The sequence below is a fragment of the Lithobates pipiens genome, unplaced genomic scaffold, assembly GCF_037356315.1.
Source record: "Lithobates pipiens isolate NorthernLeopardFrog02 unplaced genomic scaffold, aLitPip1_a1.2 Scaffold_16, whole genome shotgun sequence".
Classification (NCBI taxonomy): domain Eukaryota; kingdom Metazoa; phylum Chordata; class Amphibia; order Anura; family Ranidae; genus Lithobates; species Lithobates pipiens.
Genome location: NW_027507748.1, coordinates 325,541,829 through 325,566,852, shown reverse-complemented (window position 1 = coordinate 325,566,852; position 25,024 = coordinate 325,541,829). Strand labels below are relative to the sequence as shown.

The following is a 25,024-nucleotide window of genomic DNA, read 5'->3' as shown; positions in this document are numbered from 1 at the left end:
TATAGCAAAGTCCGTGAGTCAAGCCTGGGGTCACACACTGCAGAGGATATCAAAGCAGGTCAGGAGGCAACAACAGGAATCACTTGGAAATAAAACACAGGTTCAAGAACAGGGAAGAGTGGAAGACAATCCAGCAACTTGAGTCAGACAGAGGCAGCCTTATATAGGCCAGCAGGGGGGAACCATCTGTTACATGATGCGCCTATGGTGCCCATTTCTTCTACTGGCAAGATTGCCAGTACTTCCACGGCCTATTCCCTTGGGTAAACAACTGCACAGTAAAATCTGTATATATTTACTGTTTTACTTGCCAAAATTCATAACTGGTTCAGCCATTCTTGTTTTTAAACACCTTAGCCCTTCTTCACAGCGAGATGGATGATATACCTATGTCTTGGTTGAAAAGTGTAAGCTCTTGGCAGGTAAAACCATAAACATTAAAATATGTATTTGAAATATGTATTTAGCTGTAACATATCAACTCTGAATCATTATGTAAAAAAATAAAATTATGAAAGCAATTTATATTTTTAGTTTGTTGTAAATTTCAAACTTTAACCCCGTTCCACTGTCTAAGCCGACTATCAAAGTAAACAACCATTTATTCTGGAACAACGAGAGTGAATCCTGCAGATACAGTATATTCCATTTACCCTCAGATCACTGCATAAATAAGTATTTTATTGAAAATAATCAATCAAATACAAGTCAAGAGCAACCAATACTGACCTGACTGAGTTTGTTTGTATTACATACATACATTTGTATTACATAGACACTGTCAAGAGTGGCCAGAACACATGGGTGCTCTAAAATATACATATTTCCAGGGTCTATTATTTTGTAAGCCTAGCCCTGACCTTTATCAAAGCCTAAATTTTACTACTGATTGATTACTACAATATGCCTTAATGGCTAATATTAGGAATAGGTGGGGTCAGGCTCCCAACAGAATTGACTCAGAAAGTGAGTGTATTTCAGGGCACCCAGACATTGTGAACACTCAATGTGCTTAAACTCTAAACGCTAAAAATGTTATGTAGAAGACATGGCTGTTTTGCGTTAACACCTCTTTTACACATTTCAGACTTGCTTTGCTTAGAGAGGAGAGCATTTTAAAAATTAGACAAATAGATTTGTACTTAAGAAAGCATAATAGTTTGGGGTCTCATTTGATTTGATTTGTTAATCTAGCTGATGGTCCTCATGGAAGGCATCATATAACCACATGTGGGCCAAAAATCAGAAGTTTGAAATTCCTTTGAAAGCACTTGAAAATTCTGAGTTTGAAAGTGTTGTTTGCTTATGTGTTTAACCACTTGTTACTCAGGCCAATTCTGACATTTCTCTCCTATATGTAAAAATCATATTTTTTTTGCTAGAAAATTACACAGAACCCCCGAAACATTATATATGGGTTTTTTTTTTAGCAGAGACCCTAGAGAATAAAATGGAGGTTGCTGCACGGTATTTGTGCAGCAATTTTTCAAACGCATATTTTTTGGGAAAAAAACGTTCCATGCATACCTGTAGGCTTCATTCAGATGTTACCACTCAAAGTCCACAACGTCATATGACGTTGGGCGGGTGTCAAGTGGTTAATGAGTAGAGAGTAGGACAGACAGGTTATAGTGGGGTGGGCTTCAAGGAACCAAAAGCCCTCCATCAATCCACTACAGAAAACATTAGAGACATCTTACAACAGAAGGTATTTACATGTCATAATTTCCATCACAAATCACGTGGTTAATTCTGCAAGGTTACCGGGCACTGTTGATGGCAGGCTAGCCTGAAACAACTTAATGGACTAAACTATAAATAGTTTTATAACATTGTCTTCAGTATATCTGTGCCACAAACCATTAGTTGTAGATGTACAGTTGGGCCAGGTCATGATTTAAACTATGCTTATATAAAGTATAAATGTCTTATATTTTGGATTTGTGGTGCAAGTGATGATATGTAAACACCTATTTTTTAAGAAGGCACTGCTGTGCTCTACAAATAAAAGAAAACACCAAATAAAATGTTTTTTTAAGTATATTTGGGTCATACAAGACAATAATGAACTTGATCATTCTGAGTGAAACATGGACTATTAAAGAAAGATAGTTAAACTTTAAAACATTCCACGGTCTTATGGTCATTGTTCATTCTGAAAGCATATGTATTATATATTGCCAGTATTTCCCCCCTAGGATTCGATAAGGCGTGAATAGGTTAGTTGACTTACACCAGGGATGCCCAACCTTTTGAAGAACGAGTTCCACTTAACTGACTTGGTAACTGGTGGCGGGCCACAATCAGTGGAGTGGGTGGATGACAGGTCTGTGCCCACTCTGTATATGGAGAGTAGACACGGACACAGCCCGCTCTACTCTATGGGCCCTTCGATCCGATCCACCCAGACAAAAGGTGATGGATCCCCTTCTGTTTTTTTTTTTTTGCGGATCGGATTGTTTTATTTTACCTGAAACTGCCCTTTCATACATCTCAAGCTCTCAAGTCTATCAATTATTCATAATTCTTACTGCAATGAAGATGCATTCTTTAAAAATAAATACACACATATATGGGAAGATACCAATCAGTTAGAAATCAAACACATCTATATTACTAGGTTCAGTGGGCTGATTGAGTGCATTGAATCTACTGGGCAATGCATGCATTCTATGTATCCAATGTTTGATCACTGACAAATTATAATTTAATTCAGTGCAATTATTTGTTGGATGGTAGATTGGGAAACATGGTCAGATGGAAATATTTATAACTGTAGACTAGTTGGCATTGAGGTAGAGTCTGTTGGAGCATAATAAAACACCCTTTCATCACCCCCCTCTGACCATTTGATTGGTTATGTTACGTCTTTAAATGCCCTTCTTAGGGACCAGAAAAGATTGCTGCATTTACAGCTCAGCAGTTCTCACCACCATCAAAATTATGAAGGGTTGTCAGGATTAATTTATGTGAGCCAATAACTCTGATGCCTCAGACTGCATGAAACCAAAGACTTGGCAAACTCATTAAATTGATATTTTAAATATTTAACCACTTGCCTACCAGGCACTTACACCCCCTTCCTGCCCAAGCCATTTTTCAGCTTTCAGCGCTGTCGCACTTTGAATTACAATTGTACAGTCCTGCTACACTGTACCCAAACAATTTTTTTTAATCATTTTCTTCACACAAATAGAGCTTTCTTTTGGTGGTATTTAATCATTGCTGGGGTTTTTTTGTTTTGTTTTTTTACAAAAAAAAGACCCAAAATGTTGAAAAAAAATGTTTTTTACTTTTATTCTGTCAGTAAATTTTGTAACTAAGTAATTTTTCGCCTTCACTGATGTGCGCTGATGAGGTGGCACTGATGGGCACTGATAGGCTGAACTGGTGGACACTGAAGAGGTGGCACTTATGGGCACTGAGGAGGTGGCACTGATATGTGGCACTAATGAGCACAGATATGTGCCCCTGGTGGGCACTTATTGGTGGCACTGATGGGCACTAATATGCAGCACTGGTGGGCACTGATAGGAGGCACTGGTGGGCATTGATAGGGGGCATGGATAGGCATACTGATGGGCACTGAAGGGCATTGATGGGTGGCACTGATGGTCAACACTGATGGGCATTGATCGACAGCAGTGATGGGCATTGATGGGCAGCACTGATAGGCAGCACTGATTGCCAGCACTGACTGGCATCGCTAATGGGAATTGATTGGTGGCACTTGTGGGCACTGATTGCTGGCATTGGTGGGCACTGTATGGCGACACTGTTTTACTATACTGTAATCAGGGCCCTGCTGATCAGTGCACTGATTACATTCCTACACGCTCCTCCCTCTGTGGCGATGTCGCTGATAGGCTCTCCTCGCCACACACTCTGTCAGTCAACCAGTTAAGCTGAATCTCTGAATGCTCTACATGTGAGCAAATTTGAAGAAAACTGCAAATTTCCGAAAGCAAAATAATAGTAGTATATAAAAAACAACACAGTAGTGGAAATACATTACATGTTTGGGACAGCCAAGACTCTTCTATTGAATGTGTGCCAGCATTCCTATTTAAAGCGCACTTTATGCACAGTATGCCCTTTCCTTTCAGTCAAAAAATGTAAAGGGCCTATTCACACCATTGTGTTGTGGTAATTTACTGAACCTTACAAATGCCATTACCACACCTTACGTTGTGGTAATGTAATGAACCTTACAAATGCACGTGCATTGCAACACACCGCAGCGAAATAGCACACCCGGTGTTCTGTACATTACACTGTACTATGAGGAAATGCAACCTGCTCCCTTTTTAATGTGTTGTGATGCATTTCATCCAGTCATTTTGAATGTTCAATGCACCGCAGCACAACATATGTGAACACACATGACAACGCCAGTGTTGCAGTGCACAGCTCTGCAGTGCACAACTTTTCACATGAATGTTCCGTAAATTATTGTGTCATATTTAAGTCACATCAACTTAAAGTGGTTGTATGGTCAATTTTTTAACTTTTACCTACAGGAAAGCCTATAATAAGGCTTACCTGTAGGTAAAAAAATATCTCCTAAACCTGTACGGTTTAGGAGATATTCCCCTCGGTATGCACCGCTGACTGCAGCGGCGCATGCGCACAAGGGGGTTCTCGCCGTGAAAATCCGGCAGCGCTCGTCCGGCCGGACTGAAATCTCCCGCGCGCATGCGCGGGAGTGACGATATCGCGGCTCCGGCCACTCACAGCGCCGGAGCCGTGATACCCGGAAGAGACGCCGAGGGAGCATGTCAGCTCCCTCGGCGTGGATCGGGCCAGATGTCGGTGCCTCATTCTAAGGTAAGTATTTCATAATGAGCTAGTATGCGGTGCATACTAGCTCATTATGCCTTTTGCTTTGCAGGTTTAAAAAAAAAAATTTGCGGGTTTACTACCGCTTTAAGAAGCCCCATCGCCAATGTTTATAAATGTTATAAACTTATTATAGCAGAGTTCGTAGAGTCAGTTGTGGTAAAATAGTTGTTGCTACCAGTAATATTCTGAGAAGATAAAGGAAGTAGAAAAACCGAGAGTTACAGGGAATAAACTTAAAACACAACTGTCGAAGAAATAGGTATGCTGACTATTTACTAAACAACCTCCATTTTTAAGTCTGAACTCCACTTTCCTGTTACAAGCAAATGTGCAGGGGGTTTAAATATGACTGCACAGTTCAGTGGGCACTAGAAACAAACCTAGTGCATTTTGTAATGTCACAGATTTCTGCACTACAAGGCTCTCAGAGTACACTGATGGATGTGGCTCTTCTTCAGTTATTCCAGCATAGAGTACTTCAGTGTGAGGACAGGCACAATTTTCAATAATGTATCTTAACCACTTTCAGACCGGACCATTTTGCTGGTCAATGACCAGAGGTCTTTTTACAATTTGGCACTGCGCTGCTTTAACTGGTAATTGCGCGGTCATGCAATGTTGTACCCAAACAAAATGTGCGTCCTTTTCTTCCCACAAATAGAGCTTTCTTTTGATGGTATTTGATTGCCTCTGCGATTTTTATTTTTTGCGATATAAACGTAAAAAGACCGCAAATTTTGAAAAAAAATGATATTTTCTACTTTTTGTTATTAGAAAAATCCAATAAACTCAATTTTAGTCATACATTTAGGGCAAAATGTATTCAGCCACATGTCTTTGGTAAAAAAAAGTCAATAACTGTATATTTATTGGTTTGCGCAAAAGTTGTCACATCTACAAACTAAGGTACATTTTCTGGAATTTACGCAGCTTTTAGTTTACGACTGCCTATCTCATTTCTTGAGGTGCTAAAATGGCAGGGCAGTACAAAACCAACCCAAATGACCCCATTTTGGAAAGTAGACCCCCTAAGGAAATTGATAAGTGGCATGTTGAGCCCATTGAATATTTTATTTTTTTGCCTCAAGCGATTGAATAATGACAAAAACATTTTTTTTTTTTTTTTTTACACAAAGTTGTCACTAAATGATATATTGCTCACACATGCTATGGGCATATGTGAAATGACACCCCAAAATAAATTCTGCTGCTTCTCCTGAGTACGGGGATACCACATATGTGGGACTTTTTGGGAGCCTAGCCGCGTACGGGGCCCCGAAAACCAAGCACCGCCTTCAGGCTTTCTAAGGGCGTAAATTTTTGATTTCACTTCTCACTACCTATTACAGTTTTGAAGGCCATAAAATGCCAAGATGGCACAAAACCCCCACAAATGACCCCATTTTAGAAAGTAGACACCCCAAGCTATTTGCTGAGAGGCATGTTGAGTCCATGGAATATTTTATATTTTGCCACAAGTTGCGGGAAATTTACAAACTTTTTTTTTTTATTTATTTTTTTCACAAAGTTGTCACTAAATGATATATTGCTCACGCATGCCATGGGCATATGTGAAATGACACCCCAAAATAAATTCTGCTGCTTCTCCTGAGTACGGGGATACCACATATGTGGGACTTTTTGGGAGCCTAGCCGCGTACGGGGCCCCGAAAACCAAGCACCGCCTTCGGGCTTTCTAAGGGCGTTACAGTTTTGAAGGCCATAAAATGCCAAGATGGCACAAACCCCCCCCCCCCAAATGACCCCATTTTGGAAAGTAGACACCCCTAAATTTAGGGGTACACTAGTGAGACTAGGTAATAAATAGCGGGTGCCCTGAAACTATAAAAAAATAACTAACCAACCAGCGTCACCTGTAACAGTTATATGGTGATCACTGGTGAAAGGGTTAACTAGGGGGCAATCAGGGGGCTTTATGCGGTGGTATATGGGGGTCCCTGGCGCTATAAAAAGCTGCGGCGAACCTAAATACCTACCTGCCTAACTAGCGTCACCTGTGACACTAATACAGCGATCAGAAAAACGATCGCTTATTAGGCTGGGTTCACACTGGAGCGATGCGGGAACGCCACGAATCCGCGGCGGGTTCCCACATCGCATGCCTCACGGCGGCAGTTCACACTGCCCTATGCGAACTGCTGGAAGTGTCAGTGAAATGTTAATGACACCCCCAGATCAGTTCGCATATCGCAGTGCGATCTGCAAACTCGGATCGCATGGTGTGAACACCCATGCGATCCGATTCTGCTGCGGACCAAAAAAAGGGTCCTGTGCGAGTTTGCGGCAGGTGCGGCGGGTGTGACGGGTGCGACGCGAATTCAGCCATACTATCTGTATGGCTGAACTCGAATCGCACAGAGATCGGATGTGATTTGCACTGCAGTGCGGTGCGAATCACATCCGTTCTCATAAACCGCTGCAATGTGAACCCAGCCTTAGTGACACTGGCGACGGGGGGTGATCACGGGGTTAAACCTTTATTGGGGGGGTTAGGGGGGTACCTTAGAACTAAAGGGGGCTAACCCTAACTGCCCTAACAGTTATTACAGTCACAAATGACACCCGCCGGCTGATCAGGGGGTTAAACCTTTATTAGGTAATAAATGGCGGGTGCCCTGAAACTATAAAAAAATAACTAACCAACCAGCGTCACCTGTAACAGTTATATGGTGATCACTGGTGAAAGGGTTAACTAGGGGGCAATCAGGGGGCTTTATGCGGTAGTATATGGGGGTCCCTGGCGCTATAAAAAGCTGCGGCGAACCTAAATACCTACCTGCCTAACTAGCGTCACCTTTCACACTAATACAGCGATCAGAAAAACGATTGCTTATTAGGCTGGGTTCACACTGGAGCGATGCGGGAACGCCACGAATCCGCGGCGGGTTCCCGCATCGCATGCCTCCCGGCGGCAGTTCACACTGCCCTATGCAAACTGCTGGGAGTGTCAGTGAAATGTTAATGACACCCCCAGATCAGTTCGCATATCGCAGTGCGATCTGCAAACTCGGATCGCATGGTGTGAACACCCATGCGATCCGATTCTGCTGCGAACCAAAAAAAGGGTCCCGTGCGAATTTGCGGCGGGTGCGGCGCGAATTCAGTATGGCTGAACTCGAATCGCACAGAGATCGGATGTGATTTGCACTGCAGTGCGGTGCGAATCACATCCGTTCTCATAAACCGCTGCAATGTGAACCCAGCCTTAGTGACACTGGCGACGGGGGGTGATCACGGGGTTAAACCTTTATTGGGGGGGTTAGGGGGGTACCCTAGAGCTAAAGGGGGCTAATCCTAACAGTTATTACAGTCACAAATGACACCAATGCAAAAAAAAAAAAAAATGCTATTGGTGTCACTGTGACTGGGGGGGCAGGGGTGATTGGGGGGGTGATCGGGGGGTGAAGGGGGGGTGTGAGTGTGCCTGGCATGTTCTACTGTGAAGTGTCGTGTTGGTGCAACTCACCGATCCTCTCTCCTCGGTGCCGGAAAGAAACATACCGACACGGAGGAGAGATTACATCACTTCCTCTCCTGTGTTTACATTTCAGGAGAGGAAGTGATGTCACGCCTCACTTCCATTTGTCAGGAGCGATCGAGAGGGGGTGGCCATGAATGAATGGCCGCCCCCTCATCCCGGATCGCTTCTGAACGAAAACCGACCGCCGCTGGCACCGGGGGGGGGGGCCCGATCGGGCCCCCCACCCGCAGGAAGGCAGGGACGTACATGTACGCCCATATGCCTGCCCGTGCCATTCTGTCGACGTACATCGTCGTGCGGCGGTCGGCGGTCGGCAAGTGGTTAAGCTATTTCTTAGCAGAAATATGTCAAATTATAACATGCATGGGGTATAACAGATACAACAGTAAGAGGCATCATATGGTCTTTGAGGTGATGTGCATCTAGAAACCATATGACACTTCCAATGTAACTTTTCTGCTTTTTCAATGTAACTCCATCTCCTGTAGCACATTAGGATTAATATTAATAATTGTACAGGTAAAAATGAACTGCCTTGGGAAAATAGAAATATAGGTACCTTCGGTCATCTTCCACTTGTACCCCTATAGAATGAAACTCTCTCCTGCTCTTTCCTTCTGTGTCTGAGTCTGAGATGGTCTCAACCTGCAGAAATTGAAAGCCATTGAGTCATTCATCAATTGCATATACATTTTATGAAATACAGAATTTTCTGTCATAAAGTAATTTACTCTAAACCAACCACTCCTTGCACAATATTTTCGTACAGAAATATCTAACAACTTTGAGAAACATAACAGCGAACTGATTTTTCACATTAGAAGAGAAATTTATTGTAGTTACTTATAGGTCCACCATGCACCCCAAAACCATGCATTAAAAGACTTTTCCAATGTACCTATTATTAGTCATTATAACTAAGGATGAGCCGAACACCCCCTGATTCGGTTCGCACCAGAACTTGCGAACAGGCAAAAAATTCGGACGAACACCGTTAAAGTCTATGGGACACAAACATTAAAAATCAAATGTGCTCATTTTAAAGGCTTATATGCAAGTTATTGTCATAAAAAGTGTTTGGGAACCCAGGATCTGCCCCAGGGGATATGTATCAATGCAAAAAAAAAGTTTTAAAAACTGAAGTTTTTCAGAAGCAGTGATTTTAATAATGCTTAAAGTGAAACCATAAAAATGAAATATTCCTTTAAATTTCGTACCTGGGGGGGTGTCTATGGTATGCCTGTAAAGTACTACAGCAAAATGACATTTCTAAAAGAAAAAAATTTATTTAAAACTGATCGCGGCTGTTATGAATTGTCGGGTCTTGACAAAATAGATAAAACTCATTGAAAAAAAAATGGCATGGGTTCCCCCCCAGTCCATTACCAGGCCCTTTGGGTCTGGTATGAATATTAACCAGTTGCCGACCGCCGCATGCCGATGTACGTCGGTAGAATGGCACGGGCAGGCATAAGGACATACATGTACGTCCCTTGCCTCCCGCGGGTCGGGGGCCCGATCGGGCCCCCGCCCGGTGCCTGCGGCGGTCGGTTTTCGTCCGGGAGCGATCCGGGACGAGGGGGCGGCCATTCATTCATGGCCACCCCCTCGCGATCGCTCCCGACGAATAGAAATCCCCGGTGACATCACTTCCTCTCCTGTAATGTAAACACAGGAGAGGAAGTGATGTATTCTCTCCTCCGTGTCGGTATTTTTCGTTCCGACACGGAGGAGAGCGGATCGGTGAGTTGCACCAACACTCTACACACACAGTAGAACATGCCAGGCACACTCACACCCCCCCTTTACCCCCCGATCACCCCCCCAATTACCCCTGCCCCCCAGTCACAGTGACACCAATGTCATTTTTTTTTTTTTTTTTTGCATTGGTGTCATTTGTGACTGTAATAACTGTTAGGGCAGTTAGTGTTAGCCCCCTTTAGTTCTAATGTACCCCCCTAACCCCCCCAATAAAGGTTTAACCCCGTGATCACCCCCCGTCGCCAGTGTCACTAAGGCTGGGTTCACATTGCAGCGGTTTATGAGAACGAATGTGATTCGCACCGCACTGCAGTGCAAATCACATCCGATCTCTGTGCGATTCGAGTTCAGCCATTCGCCGCACCCGCCGCACCCGCCACACCCGCTGCACCCGCCGCAAATTCGCACGGGACCCTTTTTTTGGCCCGCAGCAGAATCGGATCGCATGGGTGTTCACACCATGCGATCCGAGTTTGCAGATCGCACTGCGATATGCGAACTGATCTGGGGGTGTCAGTAACATTTCACTGACACTCCCAGCAGTTCGCATAGGGCAGTGTGAACTGCCGCCGGGAGGCATGCGATGCGGGAACCCGCCGCGGATTCGCGGCGTTTCCGCATCGCTCCAGTGTGAACCCAGCCTAATAAGCGATCATTTTTCTGATCGCCGTATTAGTGTCACAGGTGACGCTAGTTAGGCAGGTAGGTATTTAGGTTCGCCGCAGCTTTTTATAGCGCCAGGGACCCCCATATACTACCGCATAAAGCCCCCTGATTGCCCCCTAGTTAACCCTTTCACCAGTGATCACCATATAACTGTTACAGGTGACGCTGGTTGGTTAGTTATTTTTTTATAGTTTCAGGGCACCCGCCATTTATTACCTAATAAAGGTTTAACCCCCTGATCACCCGGCGGGTGTCATTTGTGACTAATAACTGTTAGGGCAGTTAGGGTTAGCCCCCTTTAGTTCTAAGGTACCCCCCTAACCCCCCCAATAAAGGTTTAACCCCGTGATCACCCCCCGTCGCCAGTGTCACTAAGGCTGGCTTCACATTGCAGCGGTTTATGAGAACGGATGTGATTCGCACCGCACTGCAGTGCAAATCACATCCGATCTCTGTGCGATTCGAGTTCAGCCATTCGCCGCACCCGCCGCACCCGCCGCAAATTCGCACGGGACCCTTTTTTTGGCCCGCAGCAGAATCGGATCGCATGGGTGTTCACACCATGCGATCCGAGTTTGCAGATCGCACTGCGATATGCGAACTGATCTGGGGGTGTCAGTAACATTTCACTGACACTCCCAGCAGTTCGCATAGGGCAGTGTGAACTGCCGCCGGGAGGCATGCGATGCGGGAACCCGCCGCGCATTCGTGGCGTTCCCGCATCGCTCCAGTGTGAACCCAGCCTAATAAGCGATCGTTTTTCTGATCGCTGTATTAGTGTCACAGGTGACGCTAGTTAGGCAGGTAGGTATTTAGGTTCGCTGCAGCTTTTTATAGCGCCAGGGACTCCCATATACTACCGCATAAAGTCCCCTAATTGCCCCCTAGTTAACCCTTTCACCAGTGATCACCATATAACTGTTACAGGTGACGCTGGTTGGTTAGTTATTTTTTTATAGTTTCAGGGCAACCGCCATTTATTACCTAGTCTCACTAGTGTACCCCTAAATTTAGGGGTGTCTACTTTCCAAAATGGGGTCATTTGGGGGGGGTTTGTGCCATCTTGGCATTTTATGGCCTTCAAAACTGTAACGCCCTTAGAAAGCCTGATGGCGGTGCTTGGTTTTCGGGGCCCCGTACGCGGCTAGGCTCCCAAAAAGTCCCACATATGTGGTATCCCCGTACTCAGGAGAAGCAGCAGAATTTATTTTGGGGTGTCATTTCACATATGCCCATGGCATGCGTGAGCAATATATCATTTAGTGACAACTTTGTGAAAAAAAAAAAAAAAAAAAAAAAGTTTGTAATTTTCCCGCAACTTGTGGCAAAATATAAAATATTCCATGGACTCAACATGCCTCTCAGCAAATAGCTTGGGGTGTCTACTTTCTAAAATGGGGTCATTTGTGGGGGTTTTGTGCCATCTTGGCATTTTATGGCCTTCAAAACTGTAATAGGTAGTGAGAAGTGAACTCAAAAATTTACGCCCTTAGAAAGCCTGAAGGCGGTGCTTGGTTTTCGGGGCCCCGTACGCGGCTAGGCTCCCAAAAAGTCCCACATATGTGGTATCCCCGTACTCAGGAGAAGCAGCAGAATTTATTTTGGGGTGTCATTTCACATTAGCCCATGGCATGCATGAGCAATATATCATTTAGTGACAACTTTGTTAAAAAAAAAAAAAAAAAAAAAAGTTTGTAATTTCCCCGCAACTTGTGGCAAAATATAAAATATTCCATGAACTCAACATGCCTCTCAGCAAATAGCTTGGGGTGTCTACTTTCTAAAATGGGGTCATTTGTGGGGGTTTTGTGCCATCTTGGCATTTTATGGCCTTCAAAACTGTAATAGGTAGTGAGAAGTGAACTCAAAAATTTACGCCCTTAGAAAGCCTGAAGGCGGTGCTTGGTTTTCGGGGCCCCGTACGCGGCTAGGCTCCCAAAAAGTCCCACATATGTGGTATCCCCATACTCAGGAGAAGCAGCAGAATTTATTTTGGGGTGTCATTTCACATACGCCCATAGCATGTGTGAGCAATATATCATTTAGTGACAACTTTGTGTAAAAAAAAAAAAAAATTTTTTTTTTTGTCATTATTCAATCGCTTGAGGCAAAAAAATAAAATATTCAATGGGCTCAACATGCCTCTTATCAATTTCCTTAGGGGGTCTACTTTCCAAAATGGGGTCATTTGGGGGGGTTTTGTACTGCCCTGCCATTTTAGCACCTCAAGAAATGAGATAGGCAGTCGTAAACTAAAAGCTGCGTAAATTCCAGAAAACGTACCTTAGTTTGTAGATGTGACAACTTTTGCGCAAACCAATAAATATACAATTATTGACTTTTTTTTTACCAAAGACATGTGGCTGAATACATTTTGGCCTAAATGTATGACTAAAATTGAGTTTATTGGATTTTTCTAATAACAAAAAGTAGAAAATATCATTTTTTTTCAAAATTTGCGGTCTTTTTACGTTTATATCGCAAAAAATAAAAATCGCAGAGGCAATCAAATACCATCAAAAGAAAGCTCTATTTGTGGGAAGAAAAGGACGCAAATTTTGTTTGGGTACAACATTGCATGACCGCGCAATTACCAGTTAAAGCAGCGCAGTGCCAAAGTGTAAAAAGACCTCTGGTCATTTACCAGCAAAATGGTCCGGTCTGAAAGTGGTTAAGGGGAACCCTGAACCAAAATTGCATGGGGGATTTTTTTTCTTTAATAAAATACTTTTTTTGTGAAATTGTAGGGGTACAATGTACCTGTTATCAATTCACATAGGAGGAAGGCCGAGATCTGGGGGTCCCCTTGTTAAAGGGGGGCTTCCATATTGCAATAAGCCCCCTTGCCCACAGACCCCCTGGGCAAGGGTTGTGGGGATGAGGCCCTTGCGCCAATCAACATGGGGACAAGGTCCTTTGGGTCTTTCTCCAAAGCGACCTCCCCATGTTGAGGGCATGTGGCCTGGTTTGGTTCAGGAGGGGGGTGCTCTCTCATTCCCCCCTCTTTTCCTGTGGCCTGCCAGGTTGTGTGCTCAGATAAGGGTCTGGTATGAATTTTGGGGGGACCCTTACGCCATTTTTTTTTTTATTTGGCGCAGGGTTCCCCTTAATATTCATACCAGACCCAGTTTTAAATTACTTTTTTTTCTTTAGAAATTTCATTTTGCTGTGGTACTGTTCTAAACACAGGAAAACTGTGCCACTTTACAGGCATACTAAAGACACCGCCCAAGCATGGTATTTAAATGAATATTTCATTTTTATTGTTTCACTTTAAGCATTATTAAAATCACTGCTTCTGAAAAAACATCAATTTTTAAAACTTTTTTTTGCATTGATACATATCCCCTGGAGCAGGACCCATGTCCCCAAACACTTTTTATGAGAATAACTTGCATATAAGCCTTTAAAATTAGCACTTTTGGTTTTTCATCTTAGTGACCCATAGACTTTAACGGGGTTCCACGGCTTTCGAATTTGCTGTGAACATCGCATAATGTTCGTTGTTCGCCGAACATCCGAACAACCTAAGTTCGGCCCAAACGTATGCTCAGACTGAACCGTTCGTCCATCTCTAATAATAAGCAACTATGCACAAAACTGATAGGAAGCCAACACCAAAGAGGGAGAAAACTTTGACAGAAAACTGTTGGTCACACAGAACTGCTAGTGATGGGTTTAAAGCTGTAAAAAGAAAATAATATAATGTTGCAAAGCACCAATTCTCCGATTCAGTTAGAATAAGGATGATGACTAATGCACAGAAATTAGTTTTCAACAATTTATATTTGAGAAAATGAAATGTACTGAATTCAGAACTGAAAGTCTTGCACAAGTAAAAGTAAAGGAATATAAACTCATAATAACAATTCTACAAGACATAAAGTGGGAGGGGAATGGACAATTCCAAACAGGTGATTATAGAATACAATACAGTGGTGGTAATAGCAAGGAATTAGAGACAGGCTTCCTGCTGCATACTATATAGAAACTGGCTGTGCTGGACTTTGTGCTGGCAGATAAAAGAATATGCATATTACATCTAAATGGATGGATAAGGAATATTCCTATACTTGCATTTATATGCCTAACAAGAACATATGGAGGGAAAGTGAAGGATGATTTTTACAACACATTGGAAGCTGCAAATGCAGGAAAGTCAAAGCATGATAGTAGTGGGAGATTGGGAGATAGGGATGCAATAACAGGAAAAATTTAAGAATGCAACTGTAAGAAAAGCCTGCATGAAGAGAATATTATTAATGATATAGATAGTAGTAGTCATATTCAGATGTACATACTTCATCAGTTCTAATGAGTGTCAGGAACATAAATGAAAATAATTGTGAAAGCGCACAGTACTATTTAAACTGTGTCCTCAGTGAGTAATAATTATAGATTGGCAGCTGGTATATGCACAAGGGTCACCGATCCACTGGAAATGTGGAGGTGCAATAAATCCAGCAGCTTCAGAGAATAGAGGGTATCCATATACTAGAACAATGAGATTATACATTTATTAGACATGAAAAACAAATTAGCTACTTACAATCTTTTGCAAAGGAATAACGTATTTGAAACCAGAAAAATACACTTTGGTGATAGCCTGCATGCCAAGGCCAGTGGTGGTGCTAGAGTATAGTTGTTGGTGTCTGTAAGTTCATCCAACAGGACTCACTCCAAGGATGTCAGGGGAAGTGGCCACCTCTGTATCCTGATCGCACCTCTGGGAGAATTGGGGCTAGGTGATGCGGTTCAAAGATATATTCATTGTTTTTAAGGAGACAGTGATTGCCATTTCACCTGATATGTTCAGATTATGTCCTGTCAGAAGAACTGACAGCCACCAACAACAACTGTACTCCAGCCCCTCCACTGGCCATGGTGTGGAGGCTGCTATTGTCTGCCTTCTTCTGGTCTAAGATGAGTCATCCCTTTGCAAAAGATTGTGAGTTGCCAATTTGTTTATATATCTGGTGAATATACCATTTTGTTACCTGAAATCTGTGAGCCCTGATCTTTCTCTTATATTGTGTCAGGAACCCCAGCATGGGGTTCAACACTAAGTAGAACAGGAGAAGCTGCTTGGATTAGTAGTGAACCCTCTTAAAACATTACAAGTCCAGCTGAATGTGACTAACTACTAATACTTGCTATACAATGACCTGGATAACTGAGAACATTCACAGACATAATATTAATGATGACAAAGCCATTGATTTCCCAATCAATTGTAGCTTATAATTAGCAGCACCATTTTCCCCCAGGAAACTTTACACAAAAAGACAAAAGGATCACGTCAGGGTGACAAGAAAGACAGATCCTATGATGACAGACTGCAAATAAAAGTCACGAATCCAGGATGTGCACAGTTGTAGGGGAGCAGATTGAGATTCAGATCACTACATGGCACAGACCACAAATAGCAGTAATTAGATGAAGAAAAGCAGGCAAATATTAGGATATGATGTGGAAAATTAAAAGAAGATGATGCATCAGTGGCATTCAAAGAAGCAATAAAAGATTAATAAAAGATTCTGTGAAAAAGTAATAAATTAAAAGAAGAGTAGGCTGCTGATGGGAGATGATGGACAAATACAGCATTGGAAGAAACATTTTAAAGAACTTTTCGACAAGGGCTGAAATAAAAAAATATATATTAATACTGTAAAGAATATGCAGATAATATTAGAGAACAGATGAAATAAAGAGTAAGGGGGTGTGCAATTCCATCAACAATGAGAGAATTTGAAAAAGCAATACAGTCTATGAAGAAGAACAAAGCAGCAAGAAAACAAAAAAAATTACCATTGAGATATTGATTGGGTATGTCAGATAGGGAGAAAAAAAGGTTACAAGGTGCAATGAAAAAACATTATATTTTAACATTTCCACAAAAAAGGAATAACCAATCCTGAAAGAAAATTAAACTGTATTCAAATAGATTAAACATTTCTTTCCTTTCTTTTCTGCGTCAAAATATTGTTTTTGAGAAAAAATTATTTCAAACAACTGAATCCAAGCAGCCAGGTGAAGGGAGGCTGGTCTCTAAAGCTGAACACATAGAGAGGTTAGCTGACAGATAAACATTACTGTGGATCCATGACAGTACCCACTTCTTATGAGGCCTCTCCCTCCCCCATCTGGGCCCAGGCCTAGAGGAAAACCTTAGATGAAACCTCTTCAACAGATGAGGCACAAATACCTCAGATGCAGTGATTCAAGACCTCTCCTCAGGACCAAACACTTTCCAATGCACAAGGTACTAAAGAATGCCTCTACAGAGCCGAGAATCCAGAACTTGACTAACCTCATACTCCTGATTATCCTCAGAAACTGGGGCCACGGTAGGGAGAGGACAAGAGAACTTATTGAGGACTAAAGGCTTCAGAAGGGCAACATGGAAGGAGTTAGAGATTTTGAGGCTTTTAGGAATCTGAAGTTTGAAACAGATGGTATGGTATGGTATGGATCAATGAATCTTGGGGCCAAATTCCGAGAACGAAGTCGAAGCTTAAAGTTCCTGGTAGAGAGCCAAACTTTGTCCCCTGGCTATAGATAAGCTGTCAGCCGCTGCCCAAAGGAAATCATGAACGTCACCCCAAATGTAATTGAAAGACTCTTGAGCCGTAGCCAAAGCTGGAATGTCTGGAGAACAGGTTTATGGGAAGAGGGAGTTGAGGGTGTTTTCCATAAACTGTGAAAAAGGGTGTCTTCTGAGAAGTGGCATTGCATGATTGTTGAGAGAGAATTCTGCCACGGGAGTAGAGTTGACCAATTTTTATGATGAGCAGAGACTAAGGTGCAGAGAAAGACCCCTAACTCCTGATTAACCCTCTCAGTCTGTCTATTGGATTGAGGGTGGTAAGAAGAGGAATAATCCCAGACAATATTGAGAGATTTGCAAAAAGCTCTCTGAAAACGAGACGTAAATTGAACACCCCTGTTGGAAACAATATGAAAAGGAACCCTATGGAGCCAAAAATTTCTCGAACAAAAATGGGAACCAAAGCAGGGGCAGAAGGGAGACCAGGAAGAGGAATAAAATGAGCCATCACAGAGAACCGATTGATTATCACCCATATTATTCTCAGACAGTGGGAGATTAGTGATAAAATCCATGGCAATGTGAGACCAGGGCTCCTTAGGAATGAGCAAGGGCATGAGAAGACCAGCAGGGGCTTGTGTGGAGGATTTAGACTGAACACAGACATGACGACTTAACATAGTCTTTGATATCTGAGCAGAGATTAGGCCACCATTAGTGGTGACTGATGAGCAGGAAAAATCGGAGGAACCCAGCATGACCTGCCACCTTGGAATCCTGTCTCCAACAGAGGGTTTTAGCTCTTAGTTCAGTGGGGACGAAGGTCTTGCTAGTAGGAATTTTTTACTCCAGCGTGGTAGAATGGGCAACAAAGCATGAATATTGAAAAGATTGGCTCAGGTTCAGGGGTGGACTCCTCGTTCAAAGTGTCAAATGACCTAGAGAATGCATCAGCTCGACCATTGCAGGGACCAGGTTTGTATGTAATCGAGAAATTAAAACGAGAAAAGAAAAGAATCCGCTTGGCCTGTCTATGATTCAGATGTTTAGCATTCTGTAAATTCTGTAGCTTCTTATGATTAGTAAAAATTGTTGTGGAGTGGGGGGAACCCTTGAAGAGATGACGTCACTCCTCTAACGCCAATTTAAATGCAAGAAGTTCCCGATCACCAATAACATCATTTTTCTCTGACTGAGAATTGTTTTTGGAGAAGAACTCATGGTTTACATCTCTTCTCAAAGGAATGAGGAAGCACAGCTCCCATCCCCATTGAAGAAGCATCCGCTTCAATAAAAAATGGATCCCCAGGATTAGGTCTCCTCAAGAGAGGTCCAGAGACAAATGCCTGTTTCAGATCATGAAATGCAGAGACAGCTTCAGGGGGCCAGTCCTTGGCATTTGCACCCTTCTTGGTCAAGTCGATAATAGGAGCACCAATGGAAGAGTAATTCCTAATGAACTGCCTATAATAATTTGTGAACCCAAGAAAGCGCTGTGTGGCCTTGAGGCTAGCAAGAAGAGGCCAGTTGGTCAATGGCCAAGACCTTTCCAGGATCCATATGGAGACCTAAACTCGAGGCAAAGCATCCCAGAAACAAAACCTCAGAACACTGGCAGACCACCAACACATGGAAAGCAACTATAAAATATAGTGTTTATTGATACAGGGCCTGCATCAGATCTAGATGTGACGCTTCACAGGAGCTCCTTCCTGGTATTTCCAACAAGGGATCCAAATAAACAGGGAGCCTCCTGGGGGCCACATTTATGGCTCGTATTCTCGTTGGTGGTAGCTTTATTCAACCCCCTACATTTTCAGGGAGGCAGTGGATCTTTAACTTAATTTCCACACCAGCCTGCATACTTTTTAGAGGGGCTTACCAGTCTCTGGGGCGTCAGTCACTAGGGACCTTGTTCTGGGGTCCAGCTGCATCTGATACATTTATATCTCATTGAGGATTGGCTCCATCGTGAGCTGTTATTACACTGTATCTCACCTTACTCTCCACCCCTGATGAAAGTTTTTCAAGCAAAACTGGAAACGCATCGGGTTTTGGGTTATCCTATCCCCATAAGAGCACAAGTGTTGTTGAAATGTTCTAATTGTATTGTATTGTATATTGCTCAGATGTTAGTTGTCTGTTTTAACATTTTTTGTATCAATAAACACTATATTTTATAGTTGCTTTGCATGCGTTGGTGCTCTGTCAAAGTTCTTGGTCTATATATAGGGATGGGACCACCACACTGCTATTGCTGACACAGTGGAAGCCCTCTTTTTCTTATCAGAATATTCAAAGGAACATTTCTCCAGCTTGGCATACAGATTATTCTCTAAGGCACTGAAGTACAGTGCGGACATGGTTTCTGTGGGTAAGCAGATTTTCTGAAAAGATGAGAACAAACTGATACAGCAGATCCCTGAAGATTTCATTGACAATGTTTTGGAACACAGCTGGGGCATTACACAAACCAAAAGGCATAACCAAGTATTCGTAATGCCCATCTCTAGTGTTAAATGCAGTTTTCCATTCATCACCTTCCCATATCCGAATCAGATTGTATGCACCTCTGAGATCAAACTTGGTAAAAATTGAGGCACCTTTCGACCTGTCGAATAGCTCAGATATTAAGGGTAAGGGGTATCAATTTATTATGGTCACTGCGTTTAAACTTTGATAGTCAGTGCAGGGTCTCAAGGTTCCATCCATTTTGACAACGAAAAAGAACCCTGCTCCTGCAGGTGATGAGGAAACCTCTCTCTAGATTCTCAGCAACATACTCTGACATGGACAGGGCATAGGTACGACCCCTAGGCAGAGTTGCTCCAAGAACAAGGTTAATAGCACAGTCAAAGGAACTGTGAGGAGGAAGCACCTCAGCTGATTCTGAGTCTCAATTCAGCTGTGAGGGTACGAAACTGAAGAGCATATTGTCCCACTGAAGAAGATTCTTGGCGAACATATAAAAGGGCACTGGCCACTGAAGAAACCTGAGCTGGTTCCTCGAAGATGTTTCGAAAGAGCTTCAAGAAGTCAGACAGGCTGGAAACCACAGGATCATTCTTTTCCCACAGGGGATCAGCCCAGGCTAAAGTTCACAGGAGAGGAGGCTACCTTTGCCCAATCAGACGGGAAGTTTTGAGGCTGGAGTTCAAAATGAATGGTGCATTGGCTGAGGAACCCCCTGCAGGCCTTGGAGTCCCCAGAAAAACTGGACAGAGCTGCCAATTGTAGTGAATGAATGTGTGGCTGTGACTGCGACCAGAATAGGTACAGCTGCCGATTGTAATTTAGGTTCTTGACTCTGGGTTCCCAAAGAGGCCTGAAGCTGCTCGAAACGGGAAGCCAGATCCTGGAGGAAGAGTCTGATTCGATTCCTTGGTCTCAGGTCTCAAGTCAGAGTCAAGGTGACAGATGTACCCTGTTGGGGTCAGGAGTGCACCGCAAAGTGGTGGACCCTACATCTGACTGCTGTGGATGGAGCTCTAGGTGATTCAGGAGAGCAGGTATTCTGGAGCACCAACACGGATCACACTGGCAGTGCTAGACCATGATATTTCTCAGGGCGCAGAATCTAAGAGCCAGCAGGTGTTCATCAGAGGCCCCTAGTGATGGGGATGGATTTAGTTGCAGTCCGGCTTCAGGTCGCAACCCCCAGGGCCTCCAAGCTCACGCTCACGGTAGAGAACAGGAAGGTAGAGTGGAAGCAGCAGGCTGTGACAGCAAAGGATAGTCAGGAGATAGCAAAGGTCAGGGCAACAAGCAGGTAAGGATAGTCAAGGAACACGCCAAGGTCGGGATATGAAGCAGACAAACAAGCCAAGATCGGTAACTAGAATCAGACGTAGAACACACAGCAAGGAGCACACGGAAGCCAAACACACAATATTGATCAGCAGGGCTGGCTTGCAGTGAACAGGTTAATATAGAGTTCCCTGATAGGGTATGGGGTGGAGCCATGCTTTGAGGAGAGATTACTTGAGCATGAAGGGCGGCTGGTCTCTCAAGCTGAAAACATAGAGAGGTAAGCTGACAGACAAACATTATTGTGGATCCATGACACAAAATCAAGCATTTAATCCTTAAAGTGTGGGGCATGTCCCACTACAAGGGTCATTTTCAAATTTCCTTGTAGATTTAAAGACTGCTAAAGGTACAGTATCTCACAAAAGTGAGTACACCTCTCTCAATTTTGTAAATATTTTATTATATCTTTTCATGTGACAACACTGAAGAAATTGCACGTTTCTATAATGTAAAGTAGTGAATGTAAAGCTTGTATAACAGTGTAAATTTGCTGTCCCCTCAAAATAACAAAAAAAAACATTGCCATTAACTTCCCTGGCGGTATGATAATTTCAGATTTTAGGTGCTGAAAGCGGTACCATTATTTTGCATGGAAATTTGGCGTTTTATATTGTAGGCCTGTAATTCTTAGGAATAACACCTGAAACTATCCGGCGGAAAAGTCAGGCGGACTTGAGTCCACCGGACAATCCACTAGTGTGTGGGCTCCGGCGGACTTTTTTTACCCAAAAGTCCGGCGGACAATACGGCCGTGTGTGTGCTAGTCCGCCGTACTTTTGAAATGAACGGACTTTCCTGCGCACTGAGAAAAGTCCGTTCATTTTGAGCGCGCCTCCAGGTATCCAGGACTAGCGAAAGGAAGTCAATGACAATGTACCCCTACCCATTCACCTGTGAAAAAAATTTAAATAAAACACAACACACAAGGGTTAAAAATTATTTATTGCACAGCTCCGGGGGTCTTCTTCCATCTTGGGGGTCTTCTCGCCTGGAGCTGTGTTCAAAATGAACGGACTTTCCTCCGTGTGTGTGGGCAAGTTCATTCATTTCAAAAGTACGGCGGATAGTCCAGCGGACTATATGGCGGATAGTCCGGCAGACCTAGTCCGCCGGAAAAGTCCCGTGTGTGGGCAGGTCCACTCATTCGGACAGTCCGGTGGACTTTACGGCGGTTTGTCCAGCGGAAGTCCGCCAGACTAAGTCCGCCTGATAGTCTGATCCTGTGTACGTGGCAATAGAATACTGGAGAAGTGTAAAAATTATCTGTGGTTAGACAGTAGCCCTGATTCAGCAATGGTTCAATCAAAGTAAGAACGGAAGTGGTTGCCATTCTATAATTACTAAATCTTTCGTTGAACTTGGTTCCTTTCCTGGTGTAAAGGATCAAATTCCATATGTAACCAGTGCTGGATTCATAGAGCATGAATGATTTTATGCCAAAAATCGTGCTCTCTTAGACGCAATATACTGTATCCAGCTGAGTCTTCCTTTGTAGGCCATTAGACTTTCGTCAATACTGATGTCTTTATCGGGTACATAGGTCTGTTGGAAATTTTTCTGAATAATTTGATATACCCCCCAAATCTTTTTGAGTTTTGGTGCTGGATGAGAAGTCTCATCAAATTCTTAATTATTTTCAAAGTGCAAATATTTCATAATAGAGAAAATGTGTACTCCGACATGACGGTGCCAAAAAAAGGAGTGGCAAATAATTTGTTGGTTGTCTAATACCACTTCTGCAGGAGTATTCCCACCACTCCCTGAAGAATTATGAGGCCCAGAAACTTCCAGATGTCCTCCTTGGTCACTTTCTGCTCCTTGCATACCTCTGATGCATAGCAGCTTGTTGTTCCTGGCACCGATTTGTCTCCGTAACAATTTTTTCTATAACCTCATCGGTCAAAAAGAGTTGGAGGTATGCCAATGGGTTGTCATCTTCCACATCCATTTTGATACGAGGTGTTCCAGTAAATGGGAATCTTGGGAGCGCTGCATGCTACGTACCGCAGTCAACTGAGCACCAAGTTCGCTCATCACTGGGCACAGTCGCAGGATCATCGTTGAAATCGCTTTCCATGCTTGATGACGAACTTTCCCACAAATCGCTATCACTCAATTCTGCAAGCGATTCTGTATCGCTGTCGCTTGCTGTTTTCCAACAGGTCATATGCCACTTTTGACGTAGAGATGCGCTTTTTTGATGCCATGGTTGCTCTGCAATTTCCAGACACAAAGTACAGTAAAACTGCAGGCAAGGGCACTGGATAAAGCACTGGGGGCAAACTAAGCTCAATTTTATTTTATTTAGTAATGTAATCCAATAGGATTACAAAGTATCAGTGTGTTTGTAGCCTGAGATTTTATTGAAAAAGCGCTTATGTTCTTTGTACACGTGAGTTTGATAATTTTTTATTAAATTACTTGAAACGAAAAACGGAGTTACACTATTGTGGTCCCTGCTTTCTTCTTTTATATCTATCCCATTACCTATGATGATTTATGTGGATGGAGACATACTGTAGAGGAAATAGCCACACTTGAAAGTCTTCCAGAAAAGGACAACACCGAAAAAGCCTATGTATATCTACAAGCATATATGATCCTCCAAATATAATTTTGAGTAGGATCCATTAAATCTGGTAAGCCCCCATTTTATGTGGTGGAGGGTTCACGCGGTGATTGTGCGATCATTCCTTGGAGAAGGTGTAGGACTGTTTTCACTTCATCGTATCATACACAGAAAATTTGGAAAATTTGGAGAACTTTTCACTTGTTTTCACGTTGTTTTCCTATTTTTGATATATATTTTTTCATATATTTGTTTGGACATTCTAGCTTTAATTGTCATATACAGCAAAGAGTGTTTAAATGTATTTATTTGTTTGCACAGTCTAATGTATGCACTGATTACATTGGTCACATTGTAATGTGGTAAAAACAAATAAGCGCTACACTGTTTTTCACAAAATTTATCAGTGTGTTTGTGTTTATACTTTTTGAATTTGCTGCTGGTTCGCCGCGACGCTCGCAGAGAACAGAAGCCAGGGTGCACAGTGCAACGGACGGAATATGCAGAAGATCCAGCCCCGTACACAGTGGGAATACTGCCGGGGGGGCGGGGTTAATGTCTAAATTGCTGGCAAAAAAAAAGTGAGTTCATCCCTAAGTGAAAATGTCCAAATTGGGCCCAGTCAGCCATTTCCCTCCCTGGTGTCACGTGACTCATTAGTGTTACAAGGTCTCAGGTGTGAATGGGGAGCAGGAGTGTTAAATGTAGTGTTATTGCTCTCACTCATACTGGTCACTGAAAGTTCAATATGGCACCTCATCACAAAGAACTCTCTGAGGATCTGAAAAAAATAATTGTTGCTCTACATAAAGATGGCCTAGGCTACAAGAAGATTGCCAAGACCCTGAAACTGAGCTACAGCACAGTGGCCAAGACCATACAGAGATTTAACAGGACAGTTTTTTTTTTTCACTCAGAACAGGCCTCGCCATGGTCGACCAAAGACGTTGAGTGCACAGGCTCAGTGTCATATCTAGAGGTTGTCTTTGGGAAATAGACATATGAGTGCTGCCAGAATTTCTGCAGGGGTTGAAGGGGTGGGGGGTCAGCCTGTCAGTGCTCAGACCATACGCCGCACATTGCATCAAATTGGTCTGCATGGCTATTGTTCAAGAAGAAAGCCTCTTCTAAAGATGATGCACAAGAAAGCCTGCAAACACTTTGCTGAAGACAAGCATACTAAGGACATGGATTACTGGAACTATGTCCTGTGGTCTGATGAGACCAAGATAAACGTATTTGGTTCAGATGGTGTCAAGCGTGTGTGGCGGCAACCAGGTGAGGAGTACAAAGACAAGTGTGTCTTGCCTACAGTTAAGCATGGTGG

The 25,024-nt window shown here is 43.1% G+C and overlaps 1 protein-coding gene across 7 annotated transcripts in view; it reads right to left on the bottom strand.

Annotated features, from left to right (window-relative positions):
• DLGAP3 (DLG associated protein 3) overlaps nucleotides 1–25,024 on the bottom strand; it is a 655,676-nt gene that overhangs the window by 100,049 nt on the left and 530,603 nt on the right. For all 7 annotated transcript variants that reach the window (XM_077481746.1, XM_077481739.1, XM_077481741.1 and 4 more), the window contains one exon: nucleotides 8,904–8,989. In XM_077481746.1, coding sequence (XP_077337872.1) covers nucleotides 8,904–8,989 — 86 coding nt within the window. The remainder of the gene's footprint in view (nucleotides 1–8,903; nucleotides 8,990–25,024) is intronic.